Here is a 13,077-nt window from a genome sequence, read left to right on the forward strand (position 1 = left end):
CTAACGGAATGACTTCCTTGGTTATGTTGCGAAGGATTTTGAATGCGCCAAGCACCACCACATATAACATTAGCTACGTCTTAGTTGTGTGTGTTTCTACAACTTTTAATGACATGCAGCACACAGCAATTATAAATACGCAATATTTACAACAAATTGTACAAAATGGCTAGAGATGTGTTTTGCAACAACCATAAAGATAGTCGCTAGCTACATGCCAGTTAATAAATTTTCTGCTAGCTACAGCTAAAGATACTTTAGCTAAGTAAGCCTACGTTCTCACTTGGAAAAAGTTGGCTCTACTACTTAAGTGAAGTATACGATATCTTTTTGAATAAAGTTTATCTGAACTGTAAGATAGTCCCGATGTTAATTTATCTCCAGAACTGCTGTAAAAGTTTCCAACGGTTACGTGGTCCGCCACCAAAAAAGTTTGAGAATCAGTACGCTTAGCGCGCCGAATTAACGTATCGGTTTGGTTACCTCTATTTTGAGACTGATTCGTAGTGTCACCATAAAGATGATTTACTGTTTTTGGTCTCCCCCAACCAACCCCATCAACCAATGTTCAAATGAAACTTACATCGTTGCCAGTACCCCGGCCAATAATCCTGTCTCGCTAATATGGTTGATGACCACCATTTTTGTTTTGTATGGAAGTTAGCGAGCAAGATAAACCTGAAAACGTGTAACGTTGTGTAAAAAGGGTCGCCTTCAAGGACATGATTACTTTTTTAACGCTAATGATACGGGTTCCCATACTGATCAAACATTTACCCATGGCTTACTTTTTCATGTTGTTTATTCATTTTTTCCGTGTTTTCTTCTTATAGCCTTCCCTACATCAGAAATCATTTCATCTCTTATTTTTGTTTGAAGAAAAGCGCGAGTGAGTGGCAATTATTCTGTATGTCAATATATTGTGAAGACCTGTCAAAAATAAATTTGAATTGTATTCTTTAGATGCTCGTTAATATCCTAAGGAAATCTTGTCTAAAAAGAAAGCAGGGAGCACAGTTTACATCAAAGAAATGAATATTCAGATTTTAAACAGCATTGTGTGTTGGCAGTGCAATTACTTTGGGCATCTCTTCGTTTGACACTGTGCCACTAACTCATGCATTTAATGCTGAAATGTAGCCTGTCCTGAACACATTGTCCATGGTGTTTATGTTCAGGATTATGGACACCAAGGAACATTGATTGTGCATTCAACCTGGGCAGTGCATAGTTTGTCAATCATACTCTTATTTTCATCTTCACATGTAATTTTTTGATACAGATGATTTGTTTTTCATATTTTGACAGCATTATGCCAAAATGCAACCAATTCTGGTTGTGATGTATGGCAGCCATGGAACCATGACGTGAAAAGGAGCACAGAGAATCCAAATGCAGAGACTCAGGACACAAGAGGTTCGGTTCAAAGAAAATGATTATCTTTATTGGACGTGTGGGAGAACCAAAACAGTACACAAACACTAGGCGTGGCCACTGAGCTGAGCAAAGACATGAACAAAGGGCAGGGCTTAAATGACAGGTGTAATCAATAACTAATTAACACAGGTGAAAGACATTAACTAAATGAGACCTAGAACACAGGACGTTATGTGGCCATCTGGTGGTCAACCTGGGAAGCAGCAGCTACATCCCTGACTTAATATAAAAGATCCTTCTCTATTATGACAGAGAATAGCCCTATCAGCATTGCGGGCAGTTCACATCATAACCTCATTGATCTGATGTCTGGGTTTGGGAAAATAAGGAGTCGTTCGTCATCTAAAATGCACCACTATTTGACAGAGCCAAGCTCATATCCTGATGCTTAGTAAGGCATGTAACCCATCCAGTGATTGCTCTGTGAGGCTGAGCTGTGCGCCTGTGCTGACTGGACTCTTACTTCTGCCAGCTTCACAGAGGCCCCCCCAAATCTCCAGGGCTGATGTTTGGAAACTGCCGCCCCGCACTGCAGTGTAGCAGAGCTGAAGTGAGTAACTCGTGTGAGCCCGGCGTAAAGCCTGTGGGGTAGCGGGTAGCAGGTAGCCGAGCAGTTAGCTCATGTGAGCCCGGCGTAAAGCCTGTGGGGTAGCGGGTAGCATATAGCCGAGCAGTTAGCTCGTGTGAGCCCGGCGTAAAGCCTGTGGGGTAGCGGGTAGCTTGTAGCCGAGCAGTTAGCTCGTGTGAGCCCGGCGTAAAGCCTGTGGGGTAGCGGGTAGCAGGTAGCCGAGCAGTTAGCTCGTGTGAGTCCCGCCTAAACCCTGTGGGGTAGCGGTTAGCAGGTAGCCGAGCAGTTAGCTCGTGTGAGTCCCGCCTAAACCCTGTGGGGTAGCGGTTAGCAGGTAGCCGAGCAATTAGAGCGGTTACGTCACTCCCTGAGACTTGGTTAGCTAGCGTTGCTGCCGACAGAGTTAGGGGCAAATTTCCTTTAGCTCAACTGGTAATGATGCTGGCCATAACGGGTTAGTGATGAGCAGTAAGAACTTTGAAACTCGCTCACTCGCTGACCCACGTAACATCATGCAAAAACACAACGCAGTCTACACCCGCTACAGCAGCACCGTGTGTATATCATGCAGGCCAACTGCGACAAAGAGCTGCCACACATCCAGGAATTCATTTGTTTTATTGGCTCCCAATCATCCGTAATGCACCGCAAATGAGATGACAGCGACAGGCACCGCGGCTTTATTGAAGAGTAACGCCATTAACGGCTCAGTCTCGCCGCTGAATTGGAGGTCCTGGGGCCCTACTGGAGAGAGGAGATGTCGGCGCATCACTCCAGCACGGGGAACCCGACGACCTCTCGGAAATAAATCCAAAATGTGATTTCATTACATTTTTCTTCACTGACGATATTACTTTTTCCCCCCACTTCTTTTTTTTTTTTTCCTGAGACCTCATGGGCCCTGCTGGGTTGAGCTCTTCATGCAGGTGATCAGAGGCATATTTTGAGTGTGAATAGCACGACTTCTTTCATCCTTTGGGATTACAAATCAGATCAATTTATACAAGACAAAGCACTGTTTAGCCCATATCATGGCAAATGTACAGATATGACCTGAAGGCGTCTTTGTAAAGGATTGTGTTTAGTAAACACAAACCAAAAATGAGAACATGTCCAATATCCATCACAAGAGATGTGAGGTTGACTTTTACATTACATTATATTACATTCATTTAGCAGACCCTTTTAGCCAGAGCAAGTTGTGTGAGCACAACACTGTTCAAGCACTACCACAGGTTAACCTGTGCTAACCTGAAATTTGACAGCCTAGAAACTAAGGGAGGTCAAGTACATACGCTACAGTACACCATATAGTTGCTACATCACAGTATCCATAACATATCGTGATACCGCACTATAAAATAAGCAGCAAGTAATACAAGTAGCAGGTGTTAGGAGGTAGGGGTTGAGGTGGAACTGAGATGCAGTCTGAAGAGGTGGGTCTTCAGTCTGCGTTGTGAAATGGCCAGTGATTCTGCTGTCCTAACCCCTGAGGGAAGTTCATGGGTACTTTGAACTAATTCATGTGATGCATTGCAACTGGAGGTAACCAAGATGCACAGGTGGAGGAGCTAAGGTGTCCTGCATGTCTAGCTGTGCGTGCACACACAAGAGCAGCAAAGTGCTGGTCACAAGCGGAGCCGTGAATGAAGTGAATAGAGAGTATGCACCGAAGAGCAGGATCATTTGCCAGACGTGAGGCTGGAATGCATTACCGCTCCTCTGTGGATGTTATTAATTAGCCCGAAAGACACAACAGGGGATTTTTGGAAAACCGGAGCTGTATTAAACATGTTTGCGATTTCCGTTTCTCTTTTTGCAGTGCCGGTGGCAGAGGAATGGGGTTACTGCAATACCACTCGCTGTGGGGTTTACAAGCAACATTTACAGAAAAGTTGGCTGTGACCTAAAGGACTCGAGAGAATAGTTCCCCCGCTGATGAATACCCCGCTTCTGCTTCCTCGCGCTGAAGCACTTGTTAGAGCTATATGATTTATGAATGCACACAGGAGAAATGTCTTGTAATTTATGCACTGCGAAGCACGCCGCTGCTTTTATTTACAGCCGGCGTAAGCCGTTGACAGACACAGCATGCTTCTTTGAGGTATTATAGAAAGTAGAGAGTGTTTAAATCATCTGAGTTGTGTGTCAATGTGTTATTATTTTTGAAATTATTTTTACAGTATTTTGTATGTGTTGTGTGCATTTATATATATATATATATATATATATATATATATAATATATGAAAACAAGTACTCCCAAATTGCAAACATGCTACTCCTCAAGTGTGTCATGTTTCAGTTCAGCACCTCATTGACAAACCCCTTCCTCCAGACATTTGCTCTTCAGTACCCCCATTCCTCTGTACTGTGAAGTACTTCATTACAGTTTAAGACAATATTATTGCATCTGTGACAAATACTTGCCGTGTTAGCGCAGAACTATAAACATCTGTTCTTTGTCAGAAAAAAAATTGCATTCCCATGGCAACTCAAGTTATGGATTTTATTGTCACTGCGTCCACTTTCCATTTCCAGAATTTTAATAAGAAGCTGTAGGAGCTGTCACCAGAAGATGTTTAGTCACAGGCAGAACAACACTCCTCAGAGAAAAAAAAAAATCATTTCCTGCTGTAATTATATAGAGGTAGTGTTCAGGAATGAGAAATTATATGATTCACAACCCTTTGTTTGATTCTTTTCACCAGAAATGGCTTTGTTAATGTTAAATGCTACTCTCTCCTTTGCCTATTGTCTACATCTGAAAATTAGAAAGCATCAACTGTTGTTATATCTGACAGTGCTGCGTAAAATGAATTTTCAAGAAAAGACTGAATCATGAAAATGGAGAGTCAATCCATGCGGCAAAGCAGACACTTAGAGACTCAATTAAGCTTTTATTACATGGAAAAACCATACCCCTCAATGTGTCTAATGCAAATCTAACTGGACCACTAATGACATGCGATTGCGTTTAATGTAAAATGCAGGTAACACTGTCACGTTTGTAACAGCGTTAACAGTAGTTAACCACAGGGATGCAAGTTTGAATCCCAGGGCAGAGGACTGTTCGCTGTGCTCTTGAACAAGGCACTTGATCTTACATGTCTCATACGGTTGGATAGCATGAAATAGGCAAGTATGATCAGCCTGCCTGGAATAAGGGCAGTGATTGAGTGAGCACAACAGGAAGATTTTAAAGAGTGTGGAAAGGAATGCTTCCACTCACATACTCCAGGGAAACCAGCGTGAATATGGCTCAGCCTCTCCGTCTGATCAGCAGATGAAAGAATTCCCTCCACCGCTGAGTGAAAGCCCTGCCGAAAGCCGAAAACCTGTGCGGTCATCCCCCTAGGCAAAGAGCCGCTGTGTGGGACCGCTGCTCGTTAAAAGTAAACCCAAAATCTGGAGTGAACCTAATCCTCTCTTATTTTATGTTCTAAGACATGTTTCTTTTTATTTTGTAGGTCATCTCTTTCATTAAAATGGACCCAAATATCTAAATATACACCATCTTCTTCTTTCTCTGCCGAAAACAAGAAAACCCAATATTTATTAGACTAAATAAATGAGAGGATTTATATGAATAAAATCACAAGGCCGAGATGACCTGGATAACAAGTGGGTGCTGTAGCTGAGGCTATAAAACAAAGGGAGAGCTGGCAGAGGATGGCCGTCTGTTCATATCCTCAATAAACATGCATCCCTCCCCTCTGTACCTGTGTCTTAAGCGGGAACAAGGCATTAAGCAGCAGAGAGGAATAAAGTATTCCACATCAACTGGCCCCTGATGGCTCTCCCTCTAAAGCAGGTGTGTGCCCCATGCCAGAGCCCCCTGCCAGGATTCAGCCATTGGGGCATTTCCACGTCCCGAAAGTGCAGTGTCTCTCTGAGAACTGTCGGATGTGGATGCAAATCTGAGGCTATCACTTTCGAATAAACACCACGGCGTTCAGTTAATGCTCCATAAAAAAAAGTAGGGCAGTTTTTTGGCTCACACGGCATGTTCTGTGCAGAATACCCTAAAGTTTGCAGTGTAGCGCATCATAAGCTGGATGGCCTTTGTGATTAATATTGAAAAAAAAAACAATAATGCACAAGTTATCAATGCATAAAGCATCTGCAGCTAATCAGACATTTCAAACGAGTAGAGAAGTAAATATTTCAGCATAGTCTTGCTCTGCCATCATCCCTGTGTTTCCATGCCTTTCTTCTTCAAACTAGAGAAGATATTCTATAGGAATCCGCACAGATCACTCATGTTCGGAGTGTCGTCCCGGCAGCTGCTGCCTGCCAGACAATTAAAACTAATTGGGTTTTCTCTTCTGATCCTCGGTGGAAAATAAATATTTTAAAAGCATCTTCAGCAAACGCTAAACAGCTTGCAAGCAGTGAATAATTTGCCGAAATGTAGCAGTAAAATGTGCATTAACCAAGCGCTGAGCCAGTTGAGAGTTTATATAGGACATTCTGATACGTCCATGCAAATCCCCTCAGGACAGGCACTTTGATTCAGCTGGTGCTGTATACAGATGCTAACTACTTGTTTACTTTCTCTTCTGTGGAAGCTTGTGAAATAAAAGCAGTGTTATATCGTAGTCCCACAGAGTTTACAACTAGAAAATAATTATTGCCCATGGCAAAATGATGTCTTTCTTGTTTTCCTTCTTATTATTTAGGGAACACTGGTTTATGTGATATGACTGCATTTGTACCAGAAACATTCCTAGCTCTTTGCTTGTTTGCTTATTTTTTTATTAATCAAACAATTTTTTATCTAATAAACCCTTTGTGCTATCATGTGGATTTTGGTATGTTCTGTAACTGGAAATGTTTTTGATTCATGTCTTTTGGGACCAAACAGTCTAACTGCTGAACTGCTCCATTATTATTCCGTCAAATCTTTGCTCAACAGATGCCCTTGCCCATGGACACGTACATCTTACATAATTTCCATTTATAGAGCAACATATTTACTTTCTAAATAATGGTGAAGTACTTTGCAATAACACTGCCCCACCCAAACACTGAAATATGCAACCTTCCGTTTGTATGTCCAGTCCTCTGACTCCTCTGCCGACTGAGGGAAGATTGTTTGGATCCTGACAGAGACTGTGTATGTAATCCTCCCTTCTTGCCCTCCTACGGTCTAGTCATTTTGTAGATCTATTTAAGAAAGCACTTGAATTATGCTTTCATTATCATGATGCACGGGCGGCAAATGAATCATCCATTATTACTTATTAAGATCAATTATGGTTTAGCATGGAAAACAGCCTCCTCCATTCCCTCAGTTTTATTTGTTCCTGTAAGCCCATCTCTTGTTGATGATATGAAACTTTGGAGCCTGTGTATGCAATATGACTGTGTGTTTTTTTTTTTTTTTTTCATAAGAGAGAATATCTATTTTGGTCACGCACATCACATCATGAGGATGAGGTGATTGGACCCTGAATCCAGCAGAGCTAAACACCTTCTGAATGCCTGCGAAACGCCACTGTGGTCCTCTCAAAGAAACCCATCATTCTGTCTTCATGACAGAGAGCCATTTTAGTAATGGTCTGCAGGAAGGAAATTTAGGAAATATTCTCTTTCCAATGAAGACTGATAGAGACAATTTATGGGCAAGGCGGAAATATCCAAATATCCACATCAAATGGGGTCGCTCTGCCATGTATTACTGCAGTTCCCTGCTCCAGTATGCTGCCTATGGTGTCCTGAAATAAGGGTGCACTTTAAATTGTGGCCAGACGCAGGCAATGCCCAAGGCCCAAGGCACAAGCAAGTGAAGTATCCCTCACAGTGAAAGTTGGGAATCGTATTAAAATACATGCATTTCATACAATGAAAACGCAAACTTTGCTGGTGATTAGGGTATAGGGATACTGCTCTTTGGCTTGGAGTCCAGAGGAGGGATTGCACTTTACCACAGACTGAGGTTATTGACCTCCAGTTTGGACATCATAAACTAAGAAAAGAAAGTGGGGGAGATGGGGTGGAGGAGGGATGCTGTCAACAGCTGACACAGAAAGGAAGTGGTGAGCAGTTTTTTTTATGCTTATTGGATGGGACTCGTTTGTTAACTGTGTAGGGGCTTTCTGAAAATTACCCTCCTGAATCTTCTTGGGAATTAAATTAGTCTTTTGGATAATGTAAGAGGTAATAAAATTATATCAAAACAGTTGAGAGAAACACAGGCCAGAGAGTGTTTTCCATCCAAAACTTTCACACTTGTGAAAATGGGAGGTGCTTAATTGAGGTGTTCTACAGTGGCATTCAAAAAGGCTTACTCATCACAAATAGACAATGCATGCCTACAATATGCAATGCTTTGTAACATCAACTGCTAAATTAATTTGAAGACTGTACTTTAGGGAGAAAATTTAGACTTATACAATAACATGATGCACAGTAATGCTCCTTACGTTGCATGCAGTATTAAGGTTTGTGGAGGAAGAAACTGAGGTTGGGTGAGTTAACCGTTATAGTCACCGGAGTTGAATCCTACTGCTTTTTGGGACCAGGTTTCTGACCTGAATGAAAGACCTCAAATACAATATCTGAGTTTAGGTAAAGTCACAAGATGTTGAGCTGTGACTTTCTACAGATTATTTAATAGGAAAGAGAGTTTAGATATTGGCCTGTAATTCTTGATTACATCTGATTATAGGAACTCTGGGATGTAGAATGACAATTAAGGTGAATTCATAATATTTAAAATGAGGATCATGTAGCACAGTGAGGGTCTTTTTATGAGAGACAGGCTCCTATAGAGGCATAGAGTTAGTGAAAGGGTTAATATATTGCCCGTTTGTGTTTAAAGCATACCTTACATCCATTTATTTTGTATGGAACTGGATAGAACAGTGTTAATTTATATAGAAACATAGAATAACAAGATTTTTACGTATCTGTACAAAAAGTACCTGGAAACTCAGAGTCCATATATTGTATATTTTCATCTCAGATCAAACTTGAAGCACAGGCATGTCTGAAGTGTACGCATAGCTATTGTTTTGGGTGGGACCTTGCTCAACCTGAATGAAACTCCACACATAAATAAGTTCAATCACAGCTCTGAAATAGCAAGTCTGCCATCTACTGGACCCTCATGACATTGCATTTTTCCACTAATAAACTACAAAGGCTGTCTTCTCACCTCTGCTAAGACAGCAGATGTATTTATGTTCATCAAGATGCTGTAATATTCATATTATTCACAGATCTCTTACACTCAGCTATCAAGGTAATCAGCCTTAAATTATATTAAATTATATTATATTTATATTTACTTAGTGTTTTTTATGATTATTCATCTGATAAAGGATTCTCTTTGTGCGGTTTTACAAATTCTCTATGCGAAAGCTCTCATATCAGTTATGCATATATAGAAGACCGTCTCCACTGGATCTTTCTACACTATGGATGGATTCATCAAAGCATAGCATGGAGTAAATATGACTGGACGACTCTAAAGCTTTCTCAGATACAGTGAAGAAAAGAAAACGCTTGCAGCATCCTTCTTAACAACAGCAGTCTCCTCAACTCTTACAGTACCGAGTCCTTGCGATCACCTAGCAACACACAATGAAGGCATCTTCTGGAAAGAATTTACAGGTTGCTGAGATGTATTTCAAAATAAAAGAGAGATATGTAAATTTTTTCCATTTAAGATGGAGCGAGGGGTAAACTCACAACCCATTTATCTGCTCCTTTTTAAAAAAAAAAAAAATCCAGATTTAAATAGTCTTAATTCTTACAAATGAATAATTTCGACAAAAAATGTTCATGACCATGGTCATGAACATGACCATTGACCTTCTTTCATGCCAATTAAAAATATATCAAGCTGTGTTCTCACCATCTGATATGATTAGTGTGCGTCTTCCAGATTGACCTCTTCTGTTTGTGACAGTGTGCAGTCAGTTTCAATCACACTGATTAGGAGCCATGGCCGAGATGAATCTGTCAAAAAATGACATTCTCAAACCACAGGCCACACTTTCTCACCTGATCAATAAGCACCATGACCAACTGCAAGTCGGTGTTTGCGTAGAACATTCTAATTGTTTGCGTGGAATGGTCTAATCGAGTTGGCTCTATGACAGTTCACTGGTCATCCTGACCAACATGTGACTTCAAAAAAATATTCCTCCAATCAAATTTCTACGGTAAATATAATCAAAGAAAACTTTGTAGGAAAGATGGCTTTCTTAAAGACAGCCATAGACATACATTGTAATCAGCTAAGACCTTTCCTCTGAAGTGGTACATATAATGCCACAGACATGAATCACAGGAGTAAAACAAAGGCCTCGCCATTGTCCTGTAGTTGCTTCATTCTCATACAAAATCCACTTAGAATGTTGGGACGTCAAAACTGTGTTTTTAATTATTCAAGAAAAGAAAGCAAAGCAGTCAAAAACTTTCCCTAGTAAAAGCAACCACAAACAACTAGTTAACAACTAGTAAACAAAGCACTAAACAAACATAGCTGGTGGACACTGAAGTGTGAATTATTATAAACACCTATGTGGCATTAAAGCAGAATCTATGCCTTTGTCCAAACAAGTGATGCTGAGAGATAAAGAGCAGCCCCCATTCATCCATGCAAAAGGAACCTGATTCAGATGAACCCGTATGACCTGTCCTTCATCTGAAGGGTTTCACATGAATGATCATAAAACTCGTGAGCTCACAAAGTTTAGTGTTTAAATGTATATGCTTGACTGCACATCCAATGTTTAAAAAAAAAAACATGAAAAACTAATAATCCCTACTGGCTGTGTCTCATGTAGCTGCAGTATACATCTCTAAACATTTATTTACTATTAACATATATGGAGGTCAACACCAATGCCCCCCCAAGGGCTGATATTTATTTAAATGGGTAACTTACCAACAGCAGACTCAATGACTACATGTGCATGACTCTGCAGAAAATGAAATTTTACGTCACAGAAGATCTGATCGTGTTTCTATGGAAATCAATTTCTCCTCAAGTATTAACTTACTGGGCACCCCTAACAATTTTATCTGATAAGAGATTAACTGCTTTTAATCTCATGAGACATCATCTTCCAGAAAGAAAACCACCCATGTGTTTTTCAAAATTTATTTAATGATGACATAAACATATAAACCAATGTACAATATACTCCTGAGATCTGAATAGTTGTGAGACATACAAAGGTAAATTAAGTGGGGGAAAACGCTGTACACGGATACCGCAGCTTCGGTCCTGGTGTTGTGGTTGTTGTTTAGGGTTTCCATGTTTCATTTGTGCTTGGCATTTAGGAAATATTACCATGTGCATCTGGGAACATAACGTAATACAAAGCACACATTTTTGTATATTTCTTCTGTGTATGTGCAGATACAATATGACACTTTTCAACAGAAAACTTTGGCGTTACACAAAGTCTCGGTTTACCTGAACACTTTCAGTATTGCCCTCTCAAACACCACAAGTGCTGAAAAGTCTGAACCCGGTTAACCACTCGGTCCTTTGTGGTTCCTCATGAACAAACCCACAGGGAAAAACGGATACAACTGAAGGGCACTGCTGTGAACACACAATATAAGCAACAGCCAAACAGACAACATCATTTTTAGGAAACAACTACAGTATTTTATCATGATTTTTTTTTAACTGATGTGTGATGTGTGGTCAGAAGAACAGTAACAATTACAAGGCCAGCATCATGATTTTTTTTTTCTTCTTTCAGCATTATATACATAAAGTAAAGAAAAACTGAGGGGAATATGATATTAGGACTGTGACTTACATTCTGAGCCAAATCTTTCTTAGATTGCAGCTGTCAAAATCAGTGAAGCACAGTGAAGAATTTTAACATGGAAATTCAGAAACGGTAACCCAACAAACTTCGTATCGATTCCTGTCCAGCCGTTTTGCCTATCAGCAATTCAGATTTTTCTCAGGACTCCAAGAGAAGGGAAACACAACGTCTGTGCCTCTGAGAAGCCTCTCCCCCCCCCCCCCCAACCCCCCCCCCCTCCATCCATAGCATGAGTCTTTCAGTCTTGGGTTTGAAAAGGAATCGGTCACTTTGTCCTTTAAAAAAAAAAAAAGGAAAAAGAAAGAAAAAAGCTTTCCAGCCTTGTGACCCAAACCACCCAAAAAAAAAAAAAAAACCCACAGGTCCTTCCCCTATGAATGCAGACCCCGCCCCCTCCTGACCCTCCCCGGGTCAAACGTGCTCATTTTTCCTCTTCCTGCCTGGTGCCCTCCGTTCCCTCATGGTCTTAGTGTCCGTTGGTCTCTGTGGAAGGGACGGGAGTGGGCGTGGGAGACCTGGAGGCGACGGACACCGTCTCGGCGTTGGGGCCGGGGGCGGGGCCTCCGTCGGGGGTCTTGCCCATCCCCCTGGCGGCGGCGATGGCGGCCACGGCAGCGGAGAGCGGTTTGGGCTGGGCCTGGAGGCCTGGGCTGCAGATCAGGTGGTGCCTCTCCCAGTCCTTGTGCTGGCAGAAGGAGCCACAGTAGCGGGCGGCGTTGCAGCCGCTGCACGTCTCGCTGGCCTTGCGCCCGCAGTTCCAGCAGCACTGAAGGAAAAAGAAGAGGGTGGGGGAGGAGCTTTTGTTAGGCCTGTCTCTCCTCCTGTCTCTGTCTCTCAGCCATCTAACCCTTCTGCCTGCTCACTTCAGACAGAAAATTTCACCAGATTAGCGGGAAAACCCTGACACCGCCGAGGTCCTTCGCCAGCTTGCCAGGTTCCCCAGATTCAGTTTATCAGCAACCCACTTTGCCCTGAACTTCAATCTACATTACATTCCATTACACTATGAGCATTTAGCAGACAATCTTATCCAGAGTAAATTACATAGATTAGAGTTTTTACACATTGTCTATTTATACAGCTGGATATTTACCGAGGCAGTTGTGAGTCAAGTATCTTGCCCAAGGGTACAGCAGCAATGCCCCTCTGGGGAATTGAACTGGCAACCTTTCGGTTACGAGTCCTACTCCTTACCACTATGCTACCCTGGTGCGTAGTTCTAGTTTTAGATTTTGAGCTTCTTAAACAAAACTTCATTCATTTAAGCAAC

The 13,077-nt window shown here is 41.6% G+C and overlaps 1 protein-coding gene across 4 annotated transcripts in view; it reads right to left on the reverse strand.

Moving 5' to 3' along the window:
• Window positions 1-12,201: 12,201 nt before the first annotated feature.
• LOC118779184 (protein CBFA2T2-like) overlaps window positions 12,202-13,077 on the reverse strand; it is a 37,573-nt gene continuing 36,697 nt past the window's right edge. For all 4 annotated transcript variants that reach the window (XM_036531151.1, XM_036531150.1, XM_036531152.1 and 1 more), the window contains exon 11: window positions 12,202-12,573. In XM_036531151.1, the coding sequence (XP_036387044.1) occupies window positions 12,274-12,573 (300 nt within the window). In that variant the 3' untranslated portion in view covers window positions 12,202-12,273. The remainder of the gene's footprint in view (window positions 12,574-13,077) is intronic.

This window comes from Megalops cyprinoides, chromosome 6 (genome assembly GCF_013368585.1).
Source record: "Megalops cyprinoides isolate fMegCyp1 chromosome 6, fMegCyp1.pri, whole genome shotgun sequence".
NCBI classification, from domain to species: domain Eukaryota; kingdom Metazoa; phylum Chordata; class Actinopteri; order Elopiformes; family Megalopidae; genus Megalops; species Megalops cyprinoides.